The following is a 23,797-nucleotide window of genomic DNA, read 5'->3' on the forward strand; positions in this document are numbered from 1 at the left end:
TTGGAGAGGCAGGGACCCAGTGGTGAGTTCAGACAGCTGGTTCCCCAAATGTGTCTGTCTGTGGTAGGTACTGTGCAGTTCTGTGGTGGGTGGGCTCTCTGTCCTGTGTCAGTGCTTAGGGCAAGAGCTTCTCCTGTCTTTACCTCATGGCTTGCTCGAAATAAGAGTACAAAAGTACCTTTGTGGGATGAAGCACCATATGTGTGCACTGTATAGTGTGTCTATCTGGGAAGGTAGGTGCTGGAGATGCCTCGGGCCTCTGTGGCCAGTGTAACACCTACACTGTCCTCTACAGATCCGGCCACACATCGCGACTCTCCGAAAGTACACCTACGGCAAGCACATCCTGGCCAAGCTAGAGAAGTACTACATGAAGAACGGCGTGGACTTGGGGCCCATTTGTGGTCCCCCTAATGGTATCATCTGAGCAGTGCATCCATCCCTGTCCCGCTGACCTCACTGATCCTGGCAGATCCAACCAGCAGCCAGAGATGCCCAGCTCAGAGTTCGAAGTGGGCAATGGTTGCTCCGGGATTGCTCCCTTCTCCAAAAACGGAATCAGATCCACTTGTGGAAAGGCCTTTGTAAATTTCATTTTATTACACATAACATGTACTAATTATTTTTTTTAATTGACTAATTGCCCTGCTGTTTACTGGTGTATAGGAATTTGTACATAGGTAATCAGTGTACATGGGAGGCCACGTGCTTTGTTCAATGTTGTATCTATATTCCACATGTGGACACTTTCAGGGTGGTTGGTTTAACAAAAAAAAGTTTTAAAAAAAAGACAAAAAAAAGGTTTTTAACTCATTTGCCTTGTGGCAAGTTTTGCAAATAGCTCTTGCCCACCTCCTCATTTTATTAAAAAGAAAAACCTGAGAAATTTGAATTTTAGTTAAATGATCTCAAACTGGCATTTAACACTGTTTATAAAATATATAAATATATATACATATATACATATGAAATGGGAACGTTTCAGAGTTGCTAAAGCATCAGCTTGTGATACGGAGTTTGACTTTTTTGGAGATAACCTTGTGCTGGGGGAGGCGGAGCCTCCAGATCCAGGAGGAGCGGGAACCAGAGGCCCAGGCCAGTGGGCGTGGCCACTAGCTGCCTATGGTTGCCTTCTGTGAACACTGGGAAGCAGAATCTGATTATCTAGCATGAGAGAAAACCCAGCTCTGCTCCTGGTCTGGCTTCTATAGATACATAGTGTATACTTGTGTAGACTTTGCATATATACGGATTTGTAGTATTTTCCTGTTTTGATGTTTAATCTGTATCTATAATGTACCCTAGTAGTTGGACATACTTTTGATTGTACAATTGTACATTTGTATACCTGTAATGTAAATGTGGAGAAGTTTGAATCAACATGAACACGTTTTTTGGTAAGAAGAGAATCAGCCAGCCCGTGCACTCTGTATATCCTCCTTTTATGGTCGTAGCAGATAGTGTTGTATATTGTAAATTGTAATTTCAACCAGAAGTAAATTTTTTTTTTCTTTTGAAGGAATAAATGTTCTTTATACAGCCTAGTTAATGTTTAAAAAGAATAAAATAGCTTGGTTTGTTTGTCAGCTAGTCGAGACGGTAGTGAGAGCCTTTCTAAATGTTACTTCAGATGATTCAGTTCACACTAGTGTTTTTTTTTTTTAAATCCTAAAAAAGGGTAATGTTTTGCTTATTTTGTGACAGTCAAAAAGGACGTGCAGAAGTTTCGCTTGCCCCTTCCCTGCTCAGCACCTCCCCTTGTAAAGTGACTCGCCCTCCGTTTTGTACAGATGAGCTGTATTTTGCATTTTGTCTACTTGTAAGTGAATGTAACATACTGTCAATCCTCGTTTGAATATAGACTGTAACACTACACGGTGTACATTTCCAGAGCCTTGTGTATATTTCCAATGAACTTTTTGCAAGCACACTTGTAACCATATGTGTATAATTAACAAACCTGTGTATGCTTATGCCTGGGCAACTATTTTTTGTAACTCTTGTGTAGATTGTCTCTAAACAATGTGTGATCTTTATTTTGAAAAAATACAGAACTTTGGAATCTGAATTTGTATTCCTCTCACTTCTCAAACCTGCTCAGGTGAGCCTTACTCCATCCTGCCTCTGCTGCTCCAAGGCTGGAGAGGAAGAGTGGGGTGGGGCTGGGGTGTCAAGCTGATGGCTTCTGTGCCTAATTTGACCTGAGAGGTCGAGTTCAGTATACCTCATGTCTGATTTCACAGTGTTTTGTGTTAGTCTTTTCTAGGGACAGACACAACAAGACACACAAGGTACATACTTGCTCTCCCCAGAGAGGGACCCATCTCTGTGGGCCCGTGAGTTTTACTGGGTTGCAGAGCTTGTAAGCAGTTCCACAGTCAGAGCCTTTTATAAAAACTGGGGAGATACCATGAGAATCTTCAGTTTCTGCTCTCCTAAATATGAGCCTTTGTTCACCTCCTGAGTCTTATGAGCCACTCCTCCCTGAGAGGGACTGTTTGAACTAAGAACATTGCCAGACAAGCTTGAGAGGCAGATGTCTTGAGTTCAGGACCAGCCTGGTCTATAGATGGAGTTCCTAGACAGCCCAGGCTACACAGAGAGCGGATCGAGAGAGGAAGGAAGTACCCAACTTGTTCTTCAGTGCAGGTCTCCTCTTGCGAGTCTGTTGATGGCTGAATGCCCTATCCTGCTGATCATCCTGCAGGGTTTTCATTTTGGCTTCTGGCATTTTTAGCATTGGGAAGTATCCTTTCTGAGACTGACAACTCCCATACCTGGGAATGTCCATTTAGGATATCCAGTGTCTAGCTTGCTCTGATTACCCTTAGGTTGACAACCTCTGGGCTCACAGTAGTTCCAGTCCTCAGGATGTCCACCCAGCTGTTTTAAGAGTCACCTTTGGTTGATTTAGCCAGGAAAAGCAGATGGGAGGCCACAGGACTTGGAATTTCACCTGGCCTCCTCCTGCATGTAGGAGTCTTTGTAGTCATGTATGCCAGCGAGCACCCTGGGCCAGAAAAGAGAAGTGATCATTTCTACTCGAGGGCCTGATTATACTTGAACAGCTGGACTTGGGCCATGCCCTGACCTTACCTGTTGGAACTTCCCAGAGCAGGTATGTGCTGAGAGAGGTGGGTAGTGGCTGGGGTCTTTTGTGTCGGGACATCTTGGGGATCTCATTAACCTTCTGCATTTCCTTGTAGTTGCTTGATTTGGGTTCTTTAGCATTTCAGTGGAGAAGTACATGCGAGGAAACCCTGCTAGAATGGGGATGGTCTCCGATTTCAAACCTTGGATGTGTCAGGAGTCTTCAGAATCAGGATTAAATGGAGCTTTTAATCCTCCCAATTTTCTGTAAAAGGGGAAACTACCTGAATACTAATACTAAGCACTTTGAAAAGGAGTTGGGTAGATTGAGATTTTGTAACTGAGTAGTACCCAATGCATTATGTAACAAGTAACATTTGATATTCCCTATTTACTGTTTGTTGGAGACGTCAACTGTACAGAGCCTCTTCTTTCCCTCCCCCACCCACTCCGGCTATGCACAGAACATGGAGGGGGACATGTAAGTCTCAACACTTGGGAGACGAGGCAAGAGGTTTAGGAGTTTTAAGATCATCTCGGCCACAGGGACTGCATGAGGACTCTGTCTGTCTCGGGGGTTTGGAAGGGATGCTTGTTCCATGGCACAGGAGTTCAGAGAACCTTTGCCTGTCCACCCTTACCTTATAGCCTTTTGGAGACAGGTTTTATTTTGTTGATTATATCTCTTCTTCCCATCACATGGTGGTTACATCTGGTTTGACATGGGCTTTATCCTCACAGTTGGGTGGCATGTTCTTCGCACTGAGCCATATTCCAGCCTGAGACCCATCTTAACAGAGACAAACCCAGGAGAAGAAACCTATTAAGCAAAGAAGTTTGTCCAATGCAATTCACTGGACACAAACTCTGCTGACACTAGAAGGTAGCTCTGGGATGTCCATTTCCAATCCACAAGCCAAGGTTCCACACTGGGTGAGATCCTCCACGGCACTGTTTGATGGAGCACGCTGGGCTCCAGGTGGGAGTCCAGATGTTTCAGCCCATGTTGCAGAAGAGCTGGAATGCATTGAAAACCTTGCCAGGGTCCAGCACTCTGTTGATTGCATCTTGCTCTGCCTGTGTGGCCTAGTGATTGCTACCTTCCAGAGTTGCAGCAGCGGCCGTGAGGGCTCAGTGGTACCGGTGCTCACCACCAACTCCGGTGACTGGGTTTGATCCTCAGAACCCGCATGGTGAAAGGAAGAGAACTGGCTCCCATGAGTTGACCTCCAACATACATGCACACGGTGGAACAAACATGTACCCACACGTATATACATGAACACATACTACTTACTCCTCCAGAGAACCCAAATATAGTCTCAGCACCCAAGTAAAGAGCCTCATAATTGCCTGTGACTCTAGCTCCATGTGATCTGAAGCCTTCATCTGGACTCCAGGGATACCCTTGTACACACACACACACACACACACACACACACACACACACACACACACACACACACACGAAAGCACTTGAGGTAGCAAAAGACAGGTTCAATTCCAGCACTCGAGTGGCACCTCAGAACCATCCCTAACTCCAGTTCCAGGTAATATGATGCTCTCCTCTGGCCTCTTTAGGCACTGTGTACATGTAGTGTAAGGACAGACATGTAGACAAAAGACTCACAAATAAAATGAAAAAGTATTAAATTACAAAACCTCAAACAGTTGTGCAGAAATAAATTCAATAATCAAGTTGCAGGAAACTTGTGATTTCTGGTAGTTATCAGCTGTGATCACATGAGGGCGCTGCTGCCTAAAGCAAGCACTGGAGTCTCCAGGGCTCCAGGATTCAAGGCCTGGCTTTCTGAGACCTGGAAATAGAGTGAGATTTGTTTCTTCTTTGCTTCCTCCCCAGGAATCCCTAGTGTGCAGGGCCAAACCTTCCCTCCCTGGGGATGGGAAGCCAAGCTCAGATCCAGTTTTGATTTGCTCTATGACCCCTGTGAAGCCTCTGTCTTCTTTGGGCCTGTGTTTCCCAACTTGTATCCTGGTGAGGTCAGGAACCTGAGAAGAGCACTCCCAGCTTCAAGGCAGCCTAGGCCCCAGCCAACTCATCAAAGCTCCCAAGCAGCACAGCCCAAACCTCTGAGTATTTGCATATCCGGGAACTTCATAGCCCCATCTCCATGTGTCTCTGTAGCTTTCTCCTCCTGTGTAAAATGGGAGGAGAAAAACTACTGCACTGGACATGGGAGCCGCTGACCCCGAGCTGGGCATACAGCTGAGAGACAGCATTACCCTTCATTTCCCTAACTGTACTGAGGCACTCGGATTCTTTGAGACGTGAATGACACGTCTCCAAAACCAGGACACTTCATGGAGAAAGTGGAGCTTTGCTGAGCGCCTAACTGGGGGTGGGGGCGGTGCAGGGGTCCTGCCTGGTGGTGATCTCATCTAGGACCACCAGTCCACAGTTGTGCAGCCCCCAAGGTCCCCTGCGGCATTGTAGCTCTGGGGACATTCAGATGGCGTGTTGTTGACTGGCTTCCTGTGGAAGTTGCACCTGGCACTCTGTAAGCAGAGTTCTAGACACTTGGGAAAGACCCAGCCCCCACAGCCACCCACTCCAGCTGCTCCTCCCTGATCCAGTCTCAGGCACAGAGTGACAGCCCCCTGTGGTGGTGGTAGGATCCACCTCTGTGCCATCACTTGGATTCTGAATACCAGGAATTGGTGGCTCCAGGACTCAACCCTAATCCTGTCCGAGTTGCCAGGTTCCCCTGCCAGCCCCCATCTAGGCAAGGGGAGCACCAGTCTGCTGGAGACAGCAGGGCTGCCCCCATCTGAGGGCAGCTACAAGTTACTGCCTCCCTGTGACCTTCCATGGCAGATTTCTGCCTCTCAGGGGAGGGGGTGTCAATGCCAGTTTCACAAGACACCCCCCCCCACCAAACCTAAGATGTACTAATCCCAACAACAGCTGTGCATGGCCAACAGTCAAGCTGTACTGCCCAGGGGAAGGCAGGATTCCTAACCCTCAGCTCCAGTCTCAAGATGGGGAGAGAAGGGAAAGTATTTTTAGGATTTTTTTTTCTTCCAAGAAAATGACTTTAAATGTGCAATTTATTCCCAGAAGTTTGGGTGCACAATGGAGAGGCTTCTGAGATAATGCCCTTCCCTTTCCCCTCTTCCCTTTTTCTTCTCCCCTCCCTCTCTTACCCCCTCATTTCGTGTCTTTTCTCTCTTCTTCCTCTTAGTGCTTTCCCCTTTCCCATCCCCCTCTCCCTGCCCTCTTCTCTCTTTCCACAGTCATCCTTGGGTCCCTGTCTTAGTCAGGGTTTCTATTCCGCCACAAAACATCACGACCAAGAAGCAAGTTGGGGAGGAAGAGGTTTATTCAGCTTACACTTCCATATTGTTGTTCATCACCAAAGGAAGTCAGGACTGGAACTCAAGCAGGTCAGGAAGCAGGAGCTGATGCAGAGGCCATGGAGGGATGTTACTGGCTTGCTTCCCCTGGCTTGCTCAGCCTGCTTTCTTATAGAACCCAGGTCTACCAGCTCAGGGATGGCACCACCCACAATGGGCTGGACCCTCCCCCCTTGATCACTAGTTGAGAAAATGCCTTACAGCTGGATCTCATGGAGGCATTTCCTCAACTGAGGCTCCTTTCTCTGTGATAACTCCAGCTCGTGGTCAAGTTGACACAAAACCAGCCAGTACAGTCCCCAACCCAGGAGAGAGGACAGGTGTGAACCTAGATTAGTCTAGGCCCAGCTTCCCCACAGCCTTCCTAGTTCTGTGACCTCGGCCAGGGTCTTGGGCAGAGGTCCTAAGACTTTACAGATCAGGGGCAGCTGGACAAGGTTGTCAGGGAGGAGACCCCAGGATGAGCCATCCAGTCCACAGCTCAGTCACAGACTGTGTGGCGTGGAACCTGTCACCTCACCTTTCTCAGTGTGGACTGGACTGACAGAATGACCTGGGCAGGGCAAGGCAAGCTGCTTTCTCCTCTTTGGACAGAACAGTTGCCATCTAGAAGACGTGCTGCGGTGACTCCCGCACACCTTCGGGAGATGGCATCCATTCTGGTGTGAGTTAATAGCGAATGGAAACAAGTACCTGGAGAACAGTGGCCCTCTGCAGCAGGACAGCTGTCCCTAGACTCTCTGAGGGCCTTTTGAAGATGCAGCTGCTTTTGAGTGAGTCACCCATGCTCCTGTGAGCCACCTGAAGCTGGGCTCGGATGGGTTCCTTCTATGGGCTGTTGAGTCCTGTCTGGGTGGAACAAGCACTTCGGTTCATCTCTGGAGGAAAAATAACACTACCTAATCTCGGATTCTCAGAGCATGTCCCCACCTCTGCCCGAGAAAAATGTCAGGATGAAGTTCTAGGTCATACTCCAGATGGCTTCAGAGTACTTGTCTGCCCCAGCCTTCCAGGAGATGTCACTATATGGAAGACCTCCTAGATTTCCCTAGGGGGAAACCTCGCGCTGGCACCAGGCTGGGTCTAAGGATCCATTCAGAGGTGAATGGTAGTTGACAGTGTGGCCACAACCTCAGGCCCCTCACTTGCACAGCCCACTTTTAAGGCTCTGTTCTCAGCGCTATAGTCAGTCCCATAGCCAGTCCCACTGTCTCCCTCCCTTCCTCTTCCCAGCTGCAAGTCTGGAAGCCTCATCTGCCTTCCCGCAGCTCCCTGGCAGTTCTGGCCCAGATACTTTGTGCTGCCAAGGGACCTGTTGGGTTTCCACATGAAGGCAAAGGATGACCTCTGAGTCTCTCCAAGTTCTGCAAAGATGATTCCGGTTCCTCCATGTCTGGTGTGATCCTGCTCGGGTCCTGTTTCAGTTCCTACATTTGGGGGGGTCACTGACTCCTCCGCCTTGCTTCACTTCCCAGAAGTAAATCTTGACTCTGACCTCCATCCTGACTCTTGGGGCAAAACAGAAGTTTGGGTAGGAGAGGGGAGGAGGCTGAAAATGCAGGATATGCTTGTGCGGACTTCCCCTGTCCCAAGGTGACCGACCACCCAGCACTGAGGTTAACAAGCCAGGTTACACAATGGTGACACACACCTTTGATCCCAGTGCTCAAAAGGACAGCCTGATCTACTGAAAGAATTCCAGCCAGCCTGGGTTACATGATGAGACCGTCTCCATTTATTTATCTTTACTTTTAATTCATTACTTTATTTCCTAAGGCGAGAGAAGGTCAAGTGACCGAGTAGTTTAGCAAACTTGCAATGCTTTTGCAGGAACTGAATTTGGGTCTCAGCAGTCACACCAGACCTGATGCTCATGGCTACCCAAACCTCTCCCTCCAGGGGGTCTGATGCCTTCTTCTGGCTTCCAAAGCCACCTTCAAGTCCCTCCCCACATACACATACCTAGACAATGTCAACTTTTTTCCCCCAAAGAGCTGGGTCAAGATTCATGGTTCAAATCCTGGCTCACCCACTTCCCACCTGTGAGACCGAAAGCAACTTAATGACCTCTAAGTCCAGGGTTCTCCAACTGAGGAGTGGGAGCCCTCAGAATCAGCAGGCAAGGCATTCACTGTAGGCTGGGCTCTCTCCGGGGAATTAGTCACTCGGTCCTAACAGCACCAGGCCTGGGAGGGAGTCAAAGAGAGCAGGTGCCTGGCAGGGCTTGGTGACAAGTTGCCCTCTGTAATCTCAGCCATTCCCCAGGGGTTTTGAGGGTCCCATCTGCTTGGCTAAACCTCTGGGAGAGGCAGGTGGAGAGATAATCACTCCTCAGTCAAGTCTGGGGTGTAACCTTGAACAGAGTGGAATGTAGATAATGCTCCCTCCAGTCCTTTTTGGGGTGCTACCATAGTTAGGAAGACAGTTTCACAGGGGTACAAAGGATTGGAGAGACGTGGCTCAGCCAGCTGGTGGGAATTATCTGTGTGCTAGGCTGTGTCTGAGCATGGCCTTGGTGTACAGTATGGCTCCCTCAATAACTCTTTAATTCACTCATCAAACACTTCCCAACATAGCCTGGGGGTAAGAGCAGAGGCCAAGGGCTTGGTTCTCACTGGCTGGGCTTCGGCAGTAAGATGATGATGGGGCATGGGGGGGTTGGTAGGGTGCTGAACTCTTGTCCTGATTTGCTTTCTACTGCTGTAGATAAAATGATCAAGAGGAACTCAGAGAGGAAAGGGTTAACTTCGTCTTACAGCCCTCTGGTCACTCTCAGTCACTGAGGGAAATGGGAGGGGACAGGAGCAAAAGGCAGGAGCACAAGGCAGGAACCTGGAGGCAGGAACCGAAGCAAAGAAAGTATGCTTACTAACTTGTTCCCCAGGGCTTGCTCAGCCTACTTCTTTTCCCTCCCTCCTCTCTCTTCTTCCTTCCCTCCTTTCTTCCCTCTCTACTTCCTTCCCTTTCTCCTTCCTTCCATCCCTCTTTATTCCCTCCTCCCCTCCTTTTCTCCCTCTCTCTTTCCCTTTCTCCCTCCCTCCCTTTCTTTTCTCCTTCCTTCCCTTTTTTCTTATTTCTTTCTTATTTTTTTTTCAGACAGAGTTTCTCTGTGTAGCCTTACCTGTCCTTAACTCACTCTATAGACCAGGTGGGTCTGTTTGCCTCCCTCCTGAGTGGCTGGAATTAAAGTCATGTCACCACCACCTGGATTAAATATTTATTTATGTTTATGTGTAAGAGTGTCTTGCCTGCTTGCCTGTTTGTGCCCAACACTTGTGCTCAAGGAGGAACTGGAATTACAGGCAGTTGTGAGTTGCCTTATGGTTGCTGGGAATTGAACCCAGGTCTCCTAGAAGAGCAGCCAGGGCTCTTAATCACTGAACCATCTCTCTACCCCCAGCCTCCTTTCTTATACACCTGCAAAGGGATCACACCACCCACAGTGGACCGGGCTCTTCCACATTTCAATCATTAATCTAGAAATCCCCACCCACACACCTGTTTATGGGCTAAGCTGATTGAGGCATTTTCTCAACTCTGGTTCCTTGTGACTCCAGTGTGTGTCAACTTGACAACTGCCCATTTCTTCTCCAGCTCTGAAAAAACAGGGACGCATCCTGTCAGAGAGAAGGATGGGGGACAGGCGGCCTGGCTAGAGTCCTGCAGTTAGTATCCATTGAAAAGCTGGATTTCCCCAGTTCCAGGAAAGAAGGACTGTTGAAGGTGGGGTGGATGTGGTCAGGACCACTTATGCCTCAGGAGTCAGGAAGTCTTTGCCAGGTGACCTGCAGCTGGATGAAGGCAGTTTCTGGAGTCTGTTTGGATGTGGATAGCACAGGGAAGGAGACATTCATGTTCTGGGGGTGTGGTAAGGACACACATGGCGGTATAGGCAGGATGACCTATGATGTATCGAATGCCCAGGGACTAAATGTGCACCTGATTCCCAGAGAGACTCCCATCGCCGCTCTGTCTGTGAGTATGCCTGTAGCAGGCAGCAGGTGGCGCTCCTAGCCAAAGATTCCCCCAAGGTTTCCTGCTGGGATCTCCGAGATTGTGGAATCCAGAAGGCAAGGCTGGACCATGCTCCCCAGCAACTTGGTAGGCTCCTTTGAGCAACACTCTGAGCCTTGCTTACCTCCCAATACAGACAGCTCAGTCCTTTGTCCGTCAGTCAAATCCAGCTGTCCCGAGGTTTTCTTTGCACCACGTTGACAAGCCACTCCTTGGGTCTCATCCTTAATCCCCACTAAACCTTTGGAAGCACCTCAGAATCACTCTAGGGCTGCTCACCACTCTGGGAGGTGGTGTCATGCCCATATCCGAGTCCCACACTGGCTGAACTACTAGTACACGAAAAGGAAGAGCTTGCAACAAAACAAAACAAAACAAAACAAAAAAACAAAAACAAAAACAAAAAAAAACTTCCCAGCCTGCCCCTGGTACACACAAGACATTCAATATGTTTGTTGAATGAATAAGTGAAGTCTGTATGGTCATCATTCCCATCATGCACTGGGGAATAGGCTCAGGGAGGTGATGTTGCACGAACAAGTACCACAGCTCATGATTGTCAGAGCCAGGATTTGAACCCCCAAGCACTTGCTTAACCCAGAGCTAGAGTGCTCCAGCTCCCGACTATGCTAGTGATAAGACCAGCTCCCGATTCCTTGGCAGGTCAATCTTTTCCTGTGCTGTTTCTCTAGCTTCAAATGCCAAAATATGCTGAATGGGATTGATGTAAAAGACTATTTTTGAGGGCCTGGGGGTGTAACTCAATTGGTGGAGCACATGCCCCTCTGCACAAAGCCCTGGGTTCGGTTCTTAGCACTGCAAGCATCAGATATGACGGAGGTAGGAGGATCAGACGTTCAAGGTCATACTCGGCTACATCGAAAGTTCAAGGTCAGCCCGAAAGCCCATCTTCTAAAAAACAAGAACAAAAACGTATCGACATTTATTTTTTTTATTATTTTAAAAAGATTTATTTTTATTTTGCACGTGTACGTGTGCACCTGCAGGCACGAGGGCCGCACCTGTGCACACGGTGCAGGTGTCCTTGGAGGCTAAAGGTTTTGGATCCTCTGAAGCTGGGGTTACAGGTAGTTGTGACTTCCCTGAGGTGGGTACTGGGAACTGAACTTACATCCTTTAGTAAGATGCTGCATCTCTCTCCAGCTCTCCCTCCCTTCTTATCTTTGTAAAGATGGAGACTTAGTATGTAGCCCAGGCTTTGAGATCCCTCTGCCTCAGGTTCCTCAGTGCCGACCGCTGGGATTTCAGGCATCTACTGCTCAGGCTTGGCTCTTTCTCAGCCGTCTGTAAACCAGAGTGGACGGCCCCTCCCTTTCCTCATGAGGTCTGCTAGGCCGGCCTGGCATACCTGTGATGCCCCAGGCTCTCACCCCCTCTGGGGAACCCATCTCACGCTCTGCCTTATATGGTGCTGAGCTTCATGCTCTGGGTTTCTTTCCAAGGACGCGTGGCCATCAAATGGATAGTGCTGATTGCAGGGACATCGAGGGTGTCCTGCTCAGCTCACGTGCCAACTAACCAACGCCTACTCTTACCAGCCTTCTCTCCCCCCACCCCCAGGCCCTTTGGTGCAACTGAGAGCCCCTGTGAATGGGAAACTGGTGACTTCACCAACGTGTGGAGCGAGAAGCGTGCTGGTGCTCCCCACGCGTGCTGGTGCTCCCCACGCGTGCCTGTAGCTGACCCAAGCCCCTGCTTCCCGCGCTCACGGTGCTAGGGGCTGTAGCCAGTGTCTCTCAGACAGACAGGCCAAGGAGAGGCTCAGGAGGACCAGGGGGACCCTAACCCGGGGTCCTCTGACACCACCCTGCTTGGGGGCGGAGAGACCCGGGGTGCTGTCTGAAAGGGCGGCTCGCACACGGCGTGCTCCGCGGATCCACAGTTAGGGGGACAAACGTCAACGCCCCTCGTCCCCCCTCTCCGGCGCCGGGGGGGAAACTGAGGCCGGGGGCGGTGTCGCGTGCCGCTGTCGCCGCGGCCCCGCCTTCCTGCTCGCCCCGCCCGCGCGGGGGGCGGCGGTGGCGGCGGCGGCAGCGGCAGCGGCGGCGACGCTTCCTGCGGGCGCGGCCGCTGTGGGCGCGGAGCCGCGAGCGAGCGAACGAACGAGCGAGGCGGAGCCGGCGGCCGAGGAGCCGAGCGCAGGTCCCGCGCAGCCCGCGCCGCGAACAAAGGCCGCCATGAAGCCCGGGCCGCCGCGCCGCGGGACCGCACAGGGGCAGCGCGTGGACACCGCCACCCATGCGCCCGGGGCCCGCGGGCTGTTGCTGCCACCGCTGCTGCTGCTGCTGCTGGCTGGCCGCGCCGCGGGGGTGAGTGATGGGCCCCAGGAGGGTCCCCAGCGGGTACCCCGCGTGTTTTCGCGTGTCCCCTCGTCGCGCACGCCGCGCTGGGTGTGTCCCGGTCTCACGGGGTCCCCTCCTCTCCGGGAAGCGTGTGCGTCCGGTATCCACTGGGATCGCCTTCTCCCCACCCCCACTCCAACCCAAGCCGCCTGCAGGGCCTTGGGGACTCCTGAGGAGGAGGGGATGGGTCGATGAAGGTGACCCGCGGGGGTGAATAAGGGTGACCCGGTGTGTGTCTCTTTCTAAGAAGGGTGCATGGGCACCTGTGGGTGTGGGAACGGGAAAGGCTGGCTCTGTTCATATGGGGTGGATGGCATCTGCATCCCGCTCCACACTAGGGTGACCCATTGTGCACGCTGTGTGTCACCATGGCCTTGGCTGCGTGACTGCTCCGTGAGGGGGTGTGTGCTTTGACCCATGGAAGTATGTGAAAGCACACGCATGTGTGTGCAGGTGTGTGACGATGGTGGGCCTGGCTCAGCTCCCACCCCAGAAGACATGGGTGTGCATGCCGGCAGAGGTGGGTGGGTACCAGGTGACCCCTGGCTGTCCCTTTGAGAAACCCAAGTAGCTATGGGATTGAACTTGGTTCTGGTTTCACTAGCAGAACAGGAGGAAGAGGGTCCTGCAGGTAGACCAGCCAGGTCCCCGCTCTGAGGAACCCAGCTCCCAAGTGAGTTCTGAGTTGACAGGTGTCCAAATGCAGGCCGAGCTGGGGATTCCTGGGTTCTACCCCGGTGGCTGACTCCAGGAGCAATGGCTGTCCCTACCCACTCAGATGACCAGAGCCCAGGCTAGCCGGCACGCCCCTTCTCTCCTAAGCATGGTGGCCAGGTTGTAGGGAGGCAGACAGGCAAGACCCTGAGCTGGCCTGAGGACTGTTAGCTTTGGGGAGGGGACCGCAGCATTCATGCATGCCTTGTCTTTTTTTCTTTTCTTTCTTTCTTTTTTCTTTTCTTTCTTTCTTTCTTCTTCTTCTTCTTCTTCTTCTTCTTTTTTTTTTTTCTGATAGAGGTGAGGGGAGAGGTTCCTGAGAGAAAGGCAGCACCGCCCACACCAGCAGTGGGAACTGCTTTTCAGCAGCAGTGTAGAAAATTACCCTTGACATCAAAGACCTGGTTTCAAAGTCCAGTGAGGACCACCACCCATTCACGGTGAGGTCTTGAGCCAGCCTTTCCACTTCTCTGAGCCCCAGCTTTCCCCTCTGCAAAGACAGACTAAGGGTACCCTTACTGGAGGAAGGTGGACACAGAGTCACCTTTGAGGGTATTTTGGTGTGAGTACAAAGGGCTCAGGACAAATGGCTCCACCGGAGCTACTGTCCCTATGAAGGAAAAGGCTAATGACACACATTCTACCAGTAGGAAAGGGATCCAGGGAGATTTTGAGGACCCAGCACATAGTAGGGCTTCAACCTGGCAGGTGTGCCGGCAACGTGGGGCTGGTGTGGTTCTGACCAATGCTGAGTGACATGCCCAGGTGGTGGGCCTGGCTGAGCAAGAGGAGAGACTGGTAGGGATAGGTCTCAAGAGGTGCTCTCTCTGTGATCACGTTGTCCTCCCAGGGAGGGACTGGGGCTGGAGAGGAAGGGATCTGCCCTGTTACCTGCCTGGCCTGGGAAGCTAAGGGTTAAAGGGTGGTGCTCCCAGAAAGGGCTGAGGCTAAACCAGATGCTCAGCTGATAGTCCCAGGAATGGACTGTGGTGCCCACCTTTGACAGCCAGGGACTGACAGTGATTCGCTCCGTAGGGGAGAAACGGGATGACCCTGGGTCTTGTTGCCCGCCGGGGAGGGCACGGATCAGGGGCCTGGGACTCTAGGGAGGAGAAGGCTGGTTTGATCCAGGCTGTGGCCGGCAAGTTGGGGGTGTGATCTGACCTACAGATTTGAGGTTTCGGTCCTGAGAGAGACTGACTGTTTAGGTCTCTGGGGACCTCAGGCCACCTCAGCTGCTGTGGGCAAGTGACTCTCAGAGAGGCATGGAATGTGGGGACACTAGAAATGATAGCCTTTGGAGAATGTCCTTTAAAGACCCAGATGCCATTCAGCCTGCTGTCAGGGGGTGGTTGGTTATTCAACTGATTTGTGGCTGTGTGACTTTGTGGAAGCGACTTTAACTGTCCTGTCCTCTCTAGAAGATGGAACAGAGATGGAAAGCATAGCTGTAACTCTCAGCCCATGTAGATTCCTTTTTGGTAGGGGTGGGGGCAGGGTCTCATGTAGCTCAGGCTAGCCTCAAACTTGCTACATAGGCAAGGATGATCTTGAACTCCCTAGCCTCCTACTTCCCAAGTGTTGGCATTATGGACAGGAGTCACCGTGCCCTGTTCTTTGTCAGAGTTTTATGTGTGTTTGGAAAGGTGAGGTGCTTGGTGGCCGGTGAGGCTTGCTTGCTCCTGGTATCCAGGAGCCCTTTCCTTTTGCCCTTCTAGACTGGCGACCTCACTGTGGAAAGGAAAAGCTGGGGACTGTTCCAGGCTGGGCACGATAGTAAGCAAAGGGATTCAGTCTCCCTCATCCATCACCTAGAGAAACAGGGTTGGATTTTCAGGGCTGTTGGGTTGGACCTGAAGCCTCCTGCTCTCTGGGAGTGGAATCAGCTTCCTAAAGCCGCCTAGCTGTGGTTGGGCTGCGTGGGAGGGACCACCTGCTTCTTTCGGGAGGAGGAAGGCTCTTGGAAACTGCCCCCACCCCACCTTTCCCAACTTAAGAGTTCTCTGGGCCAGCTCCGGACTGGCTGAGGAGGTCTCCAGGTAGGTGCCACAGTTCCAGGCTGAGCACTGGACAGTCCTGACACCTTGCCCCCAGCATTCTATGTGGCTGAGTGCAGTGTGTAGGACAGAAATAACCAGAATCCCCATTTAACAGATGAGGAGATGAGCCACTTAGTGACTTGCTCAGAGTCACAGAGCCAGAAGTTAGCTGTTTGAAGCTGGGGCCAGGTTGGCTCCTGCCCTGGGTATCATTTCTTAGTCTTTGCCTTCATACTCTGTAAACTTATGTACTTTACATCACCTCTCTGGGGTCTCCTTACCCCCCAAGTTATGCGTTTATTAATTTCTTTTCAAGACAGGGTTTCTCTGTGTAGCCCTGGCTATCCTGGAACTCACTCTTTAAGACCAGGCTAGTCTCAAACTCAAAGATCTGCCTGCCTCGGTTTCCCAAGTGCTGGGATTAAAGGCGTGTGCCACCACCACCACCACCCTACTTATAAAAATAATTTTTGAGACCAAGTCTCATGCAGCTCAGGCTAGCCCTTGAACTTGTGTATTATTTTTCCTGTCTCGACCTGATTGTTGGGATGATGAGCAAGCTTCACGCTGTCTCCCCTTGGCTACTATCAGCAGACGCCCAATCTCATTAGAGGCCATCCCTGCTCCTGTTTCATTACGCTGTTGTCTTGGGGTTACAACAAGCAGCTAAAGGGAAAGGAGGCTTTCCTAGGCTGCTTCCTCTACCAATTCCTGTCACCTGCAAAGGGGTCACTCTCCATGTTCTTGGGGACAGGCTGGGGGAACTTTGTAAGAGAAGTGTACAAAGCCAGGGCAGTATGGTGGCCCATGCCTTTAATTCCAGTACCCAGGAGGCAAAGGCAGGTGAATCTTTTGAGTTGGAGGCCAGCCTGGTTCCAGGACAGCCAGGGTTTCACAGAGACACCCCCCTCCCGTCCCGTACTCCCAAAAGATGTGTAGAGCTTAAGGGCCTTGTGTTGGGTCATATGAGCACAGGGCTGGAAGCATTTAAAATCTCCAATGATAAGGGGCTAAAGATCTGTAGCCCTGGTATGAGGCGAGAGCCATGTCTGCCTCTACACGGGTGACCAGACCTGCCTTTGCATCTCCTACTCCACCCTCTATCCCTAGAAAACCATTAGGAGCCCAGATCTTTGCCTCAGCCTTTCGTTCTGAGCACCAGATCTCTGACCCTCACTTTCTCTCTGTCCTGGCAGCAGAGACAGAGTGACTCACAAGGTCCAAGACAGGATGAAGGGAGTCACAGGACTTTCTTGACAGACCTTGAGCTTCTGGGGGCACCTGAGGCCACTCTGGGCAGCGGGAACTGAGCACAGAAACACAGAAAATGCAGCTGGGCCAGGGACTGCTCCTCTGTGGAGGGATCAGTTTTGGAGGTGGGCGGGGACCCTCTCTATTCAGGGTACTGGTAGCGGACTGGGAGGCGCCAGGGGGCTGCTTAGGGCGGGCCTGTGGTGATGCTGTCACCACCAAGTCTGGCCATGACCATGAGGTTGTGGCTCTGGGCTTCAGCCCAGCTTTGTGCAGCACTGTAATTTTGTGTCTGGGGGCAGGATGACCAAGTGGGACACTGCCTGGGGGCTGGCCCTTTATTTCCATCACCCCTCCTGACTCCCACACCAACCAGAGCAAGGGCTGGGCTGGTGATCACCTGGCCCGTTCAGATCTCTGTTCCACAAAATGTCCTGGGAACATTAGCCTTATTGACCGTCCCCCTCCCCCATTTGCCTTGGCTCCTAGCCTTCCAAGATTCCGGGAGGCTGGGCAGCCTTCACTTCTGGCCCCTCACTCCAGAGCAGGCCCCTAGCCAGAGGGATGGCTGTTCCCCTCCCCCACTCTTACAGATCAGGCCTGGTCTGAGTATCAAACAGGAAGAAGGTGATTACAGAGGGGAGTCTGAGCAGCCATGGCTGGGGGTCCTAGCTGTGGGAGAGTGAGGGACCCTCACAGATGCTCTAGCATCTTTCCCACCTGGAGGCTGAGGGTAGCAGGCTGGAGACATCTTGCTGGCCTGTCATAGTGGGAGGAAGTATTCTCGTAATTCCCACTGCTGAAGTCGGAACTTGTCTTCCCACCCAGACCTTGGTGCTGCGTCTGTTCTTTTTTTTTTTTTGGGGGGGGGGTGCACTGAATCTGAAGGTGAACTTGAAGCAGAAGAGCAGAGGCCTCTGCAACAAATGGTGAGGGTTGAAACCCTGCTGTTTCTAGTTTCTTGCTGTGTGATCTAGGCTCATCTGTCCAACCTCTCTAAGCCTGTTTGGGGGCAGAGGGATGATGGCAGGGGCCCTTGGGAGTTAGGATATGGAGTAAACAGGGAGTGACTACTCCTGCAAATGTTAGATTAGCTTCTTGCTTTTAACTGCCCAGGCTTTTGCTTTTTTTTTTTTTCTTTCTCCTTGCCCTCTTGGTCTTATTAAGGACCTGCTGTCTGGAAGCAGGGCCAGAATTTCCCTACAGAGTGTGGAAGCCAGATCTGATCGTCCTGAGGCAGAGCTCCGGGCCCTCAGTCGGAGAACTTGAGTTGCGACTCCCAGTTGCAGCTGGCTGGATTTAGGCCAGATTAGGCGAAGTACTTTCTAGGCTCTAGGCTGATGAGTTTCTGGGAATTCTGTTCCCTGCAGTGCAGACTGGAGGCAGGTAGGTAGACCTATCTACTGCTCAGACCCCACGGCCTTGGGACTCTCGGAAGATCGGGTTGTCTGTGTGTAAATCCCTGTGCAGGGTGGTGTGTGTGGAATCTGAGCAGCCACGGCCCACACACCCACGGTCTTATAACCCAGAGCGCTTGCCTGTTGATCCCCCAGGTCTGGCTAATGTTTCGGAACCTTGAAGTGGGAGGGTCCTGTAGAGCTGGTCATCCTCAGCCAGTCGCTCTCAGTGGATGGCCTGGGTCTTGCCCAAACATGGTGGTACATTCTGCTGTCATTGGTGGCTGGCTCATTGAGCTTTCCAGCCTCTTTAGGAAACTGGTTATCATTTGTCTCTTGCTCGCACGTGCCAAGAGGACGTGGAGTCTGTGTTCAGCTGCTCCAGTCCTACTCTCAAGCTCTGCCTAAAGTGGCTGATGTTGTGTCGCACCTTCGAGAGTGGGTGGACTGTGCCCAAACAGCGCTGGAGTATCCTGCACCCTCTCCTTGCCCGGCAGACCCCACCCCCACCCCCCACCATCCTCACCTCAGCTCCTAGCCAGGCTGGAACAGTCATGTAGAAGCGGCACCAGTGACATCTGGGAGTCTAATTGCAGCTGGCTGATTGCCAGTTCGATCGTCAGTGGCCGTGGCCGGCACGAGAATGGGCAGAGGGAGGAGGAAGCCATGATGGTTCTTCAGCATCTCCCTCCCTCCGGTTTCAGGCCTGGGGTACTGCTGAGGAATCCTGGGGGGTAGGGAGAGCTATTGGCCTCTGCTCTGAATACCTGGTGGAGCCCATGACTGGCCCACGTCACCAGGGTGTGGCAGGTGTGGGTGTCCATCTATCCTTTTCTCCTGACTGTTGTCACCGCCTCAGCTGGGGTGTAGAGCTTGTATCTGCATCCCACCCACATCCTGTCTTCGGAGGGGTGGAGGCTGGCGGCAGGGAGGACAGTTGCAGGGACAGTGGTCAGAACATACAGGGTTCCAGGCATGAGGTACCTACCGCTGGGTCCTCAGCACAGCCTAAGGGACTTTACGTCCCCCTATTCTACCCTATCTGGGCAGCAAGCTGTCTGCCAAGGTGAACACAGTTGCTCTGCATTCTTCTGGGTGCTTGCATTCTTGGGGGCACTGGGCCACCAAGTAAGCACACAGTGGTGAGGGCTCGGCCACATCCTAGATCCCGATGACAGACTGCTCAGATGGTGCAGCAATCTTTATTAGGCGCCTACTGTATGCGGGGGGGGGCCTGTCCGGTGTGTGGGGGGGGTTGTAGTATTAGTCTGAACAGCCCATCTGCGTGGCTGTGGATGGCTACAGGAGGCTGTGAAGTTTATGGAGATGGGCCTGGATTCCCGCTTCAGCCTCTCAGGGCGAGTCTGGCCCAGCCACAGGAAGGGTCTCCTCTTCTGTGGAGCAGGGACTGGTGGGCTCCTGATCCATTAGGCTTTGAGAGGCAAAGCTGGCTCCCAGTCACTAGTTACAAGGGTAGCAGGTTTTATTTTTAGTATCAACTTCCTCTAAGATTGCTAGGACTCAGAGGTGATTCCTCCAGCAGCCCATCCAGGGAAAGGGAACTGGAACTTTCTGTGAAATGGGGCCATTGAGTGTGGGTGTTCTGGGCCTGCCAGTCCTCACAGCTGACGATGGTCTGACCTCGAGTGTCCCACACCCTTCCCATGTTCTGCTTATGGTTCCTCTTGGGCCTGGGTGGAAGTTCCTTTCCTTTTTAGTCACACTGAGTGCCACCTCACATTCAGGCCACCCAGGGATGGGAAGAGCGCTGGGTGGGGAGTCTGTCCCAGGGTCCTTGTCCTGCTGAAACCCACCAGGGCCCACAGCCCCTGTCTGAGCTTCATGTGTCTCCCCCACCCCCACCCATGTTTGGCTGTAGACCGTATGAAGCTCCAGTAATGGAGAAGGAAGGAGTCAAAGAAGTGAGGTGTTGGTTTGATTCTAGAGGCTGAAGGGAGGCCAGCTCTCAGAGAATGACTGAGGGTCAGAGTGGTCAAAGGCTCAGAAGCAGGAAGGGCCATGGTCTACGGACTGCCAGCCAGAGGAGGAGGGAGCGCCTTGTGTGGAAGTTGAGCATGCCTCTCTTTGGGAGGGAGGCTTTTTCTCTTCCTATCCTGTTGCTAAAGGTGTGGTCTTACTGACCGGCCACTTCCAGGTTTCTAGCTTTGTGCCTCAGCATATTCTGGGGTAAAATATTTGGCCCCACCCAACCCACCCCATACCCCAATGCAGAAGACTCCACCCTCCACCACCTTGTGAGCTGTGATGAACTGAGACCTTTATGTTTTGCTCTAAGGCAGAGGTTGTGGGCTGTGTGTGTGTGTGTGTGTGTGTGTGTGTGTGTAGGTGATACCAAACCCAGTGTATCAAATATCACACTCAGACAGACACAGGTATTATTTTCATTTCTTAGATATGATAGAAACACAGAGAGATGAAATACTTTGAGCAAAGTCACAGAGGTAGTAGAGCTGAGTTAGGATTCGAACCCATGCAGTGTGCTGCTAGGGTCCTATCTATTACACAAACTGCCAGCAGCAGAGAAGGTGTGGGATCCGGTGCTGCATCAAGACTGAAGTAAAGGCCAAGGTCTTGCCAGAGCCGTGAACTTGTGTGACTGCTGGGTGCTGACTCAACCTGGGCCTCCTTGACTGCAGTGATAAGGACGGTTCTCTGTCGTTCCTGTGGAAGCTAACTCAGGCCTGCAGGGGAGGGGACTGCTGGTGGCTGAGGACACAAAGTAACAGCAAGTTGATTACTAAACTGAGATTAAGAACCTTCTAGAGTCCCAGGGTGGGTCCCACTCCCTACACCAGGTTCTGTCTTTCACCTGTCTCCATTTTTTGCCCAGAGTGCAGGTGTGGTTCCACTGTTTGTCTCTAGAAGCCTGGCTGCTCCCAGTTGCTCTTGTGTCCCTCGGCATCTACACCACACCTATTCTCATTGTTCTTCAGTGCAAGGCTTCAGACTAGTTCCTCTGCCCTGCCACACTACCCCAACCAAGGCCCCTTGAGCAGCCCTTTGTGTGATTTTTTTCACACCTATGTATATCATCTCTTAACCCCTCCAGCGAACTTCTACTTATGCTCCAAAGCCCAGCTCAGACGGGCCTTCTTCCTAGCTGCCAAACACAGAGCCCTCCTGCTTACCTCTTCTAGATTCACAGGGCCTGCTCTTTTCCAATCTTAAGATTCTTTGCCAAGCCCAGGTCCTACTTTATCACTTCTTCTTGTCTGGCTCCCCACAGGGTTACATTGTTACCTCCCCTCTGGGGAGCCCTGTCTTGGATACACTGTTGCAGCTGCTACTTTCCCCTCCCCATGACATCATCTCCCAGCCCAACTCACACGTCTACATTTCATTTTCCCCGGTCTGACATTGCTGTATTGTTTCTTTCCCCCATTTTCACACATCCTCATTTTGATTTATTTCTGGTTCTTCTCACTCTAACACCTTGTCTTTCCTCCCTGGCCCTCCCCTGCATGACGACCCCCCCACACACCCCAAGCTGGGGAGAAGAGGGAAGCAGGCTGCAGCTGGGGAAGATGTAGCCATGGAGGTGTGTGTGTGTGTGTGTGTGTGTGTGTGTGTGTGTGTGAGTGTGTGTGTGTGTAGTAGTAGTAGTGCTTTGACTACTTGAAAGTTGGCACTGGGGGCTGAATTACCTGGAGGTGTCTCCTTCAGCCATCCTTCCCCCTCCTCCACCTTTGCTCCCCCCACTTCCTTCCTAGTTTTCTTTTTCTCCTATTTTGATTCCCTGAGACTGTCCCCCCCCCCCGACCCCCGCTGACTGGGACCTCTCCCATCCCTGGCTGTTAGTCAGTGGGGACTTGATGTCTTGTTCCTTGGAGGGACAGGATCTGGTTAGAGCTGGGATAGACATCCCTTTGGAAATCCTCACCTCCTGATCAAGAGCTCATGTCTCCCTTTAACAAGCCCCAAGGAATTTGAGGCCAAAGCTGCTTTGAGGACAGTAGACAGTGGTCTTGCTGGTCAGGGTCCTGTACCCAAGGAAGCTGGGAAGCTTGTTTTATTTTGCTTTCACATGAAGTGGGGAAATAGTTTTAGACCTGGCAGGGAGACGGTGATGGTCCCTAGGTGACCCTTTCTCAGGTACAGTTACGGACATCATGTTTTAGTCCGAGCTTACACTATGGTAAGTGACTAGGTCTTCTGCATGCAGGTGTATAGGGCTATTGCCAGGAGCCTAAGCTGATGGTCAGGAGCCTGGAGTAGCAGACATTGCCTCTCACATTCCCCCCACCCCGCTGCTAAGGCTCACCCCCAACCCAGTGGCTGCACATGGACATTGGTGGAAGAAATTGGGAAATGCTGTGGCAATATTGTGAGGGTCAGATGTGCACACAAAGGCCAGGCACTTGAAGGTCTTGCTGTCAGATGTCATGACCTAGAATCCAGGAAATAGCTAGATGAGCATAGTGACCCATGTGTCAACCCCCACAGCCCACTCCCCATCACCCAGCCACCCTCCCCACACATGCACTTTGGAGGTAGAGGCTGACACAAGGGGTCCCTGGGACAAGTCGTCTAAACCATGCTTCCAGAAACTGAGTTCTGGGTTCTGCAGAGGCTCTACTTCAACCATGAAAGCTGGAGCAGGAAGAGACACCTGACATCAACTTCAGGCTTCCACATGCACTCATACATGTGCACATAGATGTGTACATGGACCAGTGCATACACACATGTGAAGACAGAGATGAATGGACATGGTCTCCTACACAGGTGGCAGGGATCCCCTGTGCTCATAGCAACAGGCTCAGACTCATAGCAACCACACCTACAGTTGAGCCCCTCCCACAAACACACACTATGTACCTAGGTGCTTCCAGGAGCGCTCTGGACGCATGTATGTGCCTTGCAGACACAGCACTGGAGCTGTGCTCACAGGAACAGGCCTGTCCCTAATCCAGGTCTTAATCCCAGGGTCCAGAGCTCTGGCCAGGGGCAGCTGGTCATCTGGCCTCCTTAGGGAGATTAAGGCAAGGGCAGAGGAGACACTGGGAGCTCTGTCTCCTGCCCAACCCCCAGAGGCACTTCATTCTCATCTGCCAAAAAGCTACTCTTGGGCCCCTCGGAGAACTGGTTCTATATGCCACTCATAAATTCTGGGTGTTGTTAAAAGATGATGTTCTGGGTTTCGGCACCAATGTTAGGAAAAGGATGGGGGCGGGGGATATGGCCCATGGAGGTGCGGCGAGGCTTGGGGGCAAGGGAGATGCCTCTGGGGACCAGCCACACGATGGTATAGTACAGAATAGAGTTTATTTGGGTCATGGGGGAGTTAAGGGGGTGGTAGAGGCAGAGAGAGAGAGAGAAGAGAGGAATAGAGAAGTAGAGGAATAGAGGCCGGCCATGAACACGTGGAGAGAGAGGAGGGAAGGGGAAGTGGGGCAAGGGTGGGGGGAGAGTGAAAGAGAGAGAGGAGGGCAAGAGAAGCAAGAGAGAGCAAGAGAGAGAGGAGGGGGCAAGCAGCCCCTTTTATAATGTCAGGTAACTGGGGCAGAGCATACCTGGCTGTTGCCAGGTAACT

General features: G+C 51.9%; 2 protein-coding genes across 13 annotated transcripts in view; both read left to right on the forward strand.

Annotated features, from left to right (window-relative positions):
* The window catches only part of PUM1 (pumilio RNA binding family member 1), a 109,295-nt gene extending 107,227 nt beyond the window's left edge, over positions 1-2,068 (forward strand). For all 12 annotated transcript variants that reach the window (XM_080922075.1, XM_080922081.1, XM_080922083.1 and 9 more), the window contains one exon: positions 296-2,068. In XM_080922075.1, coding sequence (XP_080778201.1) covers positions 296-427 — 132 coding nt within the window. In that variant the 3' untranslated portion in view covers positions 428-2,068. The remainder of the gene's footprint in view (positions 1-295) is intronic.
* Positions 2,069-12,604: 10,536 nt separating this feature from the next.
* The window catches only part of SDC3 (syndecan 3), a 32,717-nt gene continuing 21,524 nt past the window's right edge, over positions 12,605-23,797 (forward strand). Inside the window, exon 1 of the mRNA XM_080920750.1 lies at positions 12,605-12,809. Within this exon, the coding sequence (XP_080776876.1) occupies positions 12,678-12,809 (132 nt within the window). The 5' untranslated portion in view covers positions 12,605-12,677. The remainder of the gene's footprint in view (positions 12,810-23,797) is intronic.

The sequence above is a fragment of the Micromys minutus genome (assembly GCF_963924665.1).
Source record: "Micromys minutus genome assembly, chromosome: 9".
NCBI classification, from domain to species: domain Eukaryota; kingdom Metazoa; phylum Chordata; class Mammalia; order Rodentia; family Muridae; genus Micromys; species Micromys minutus.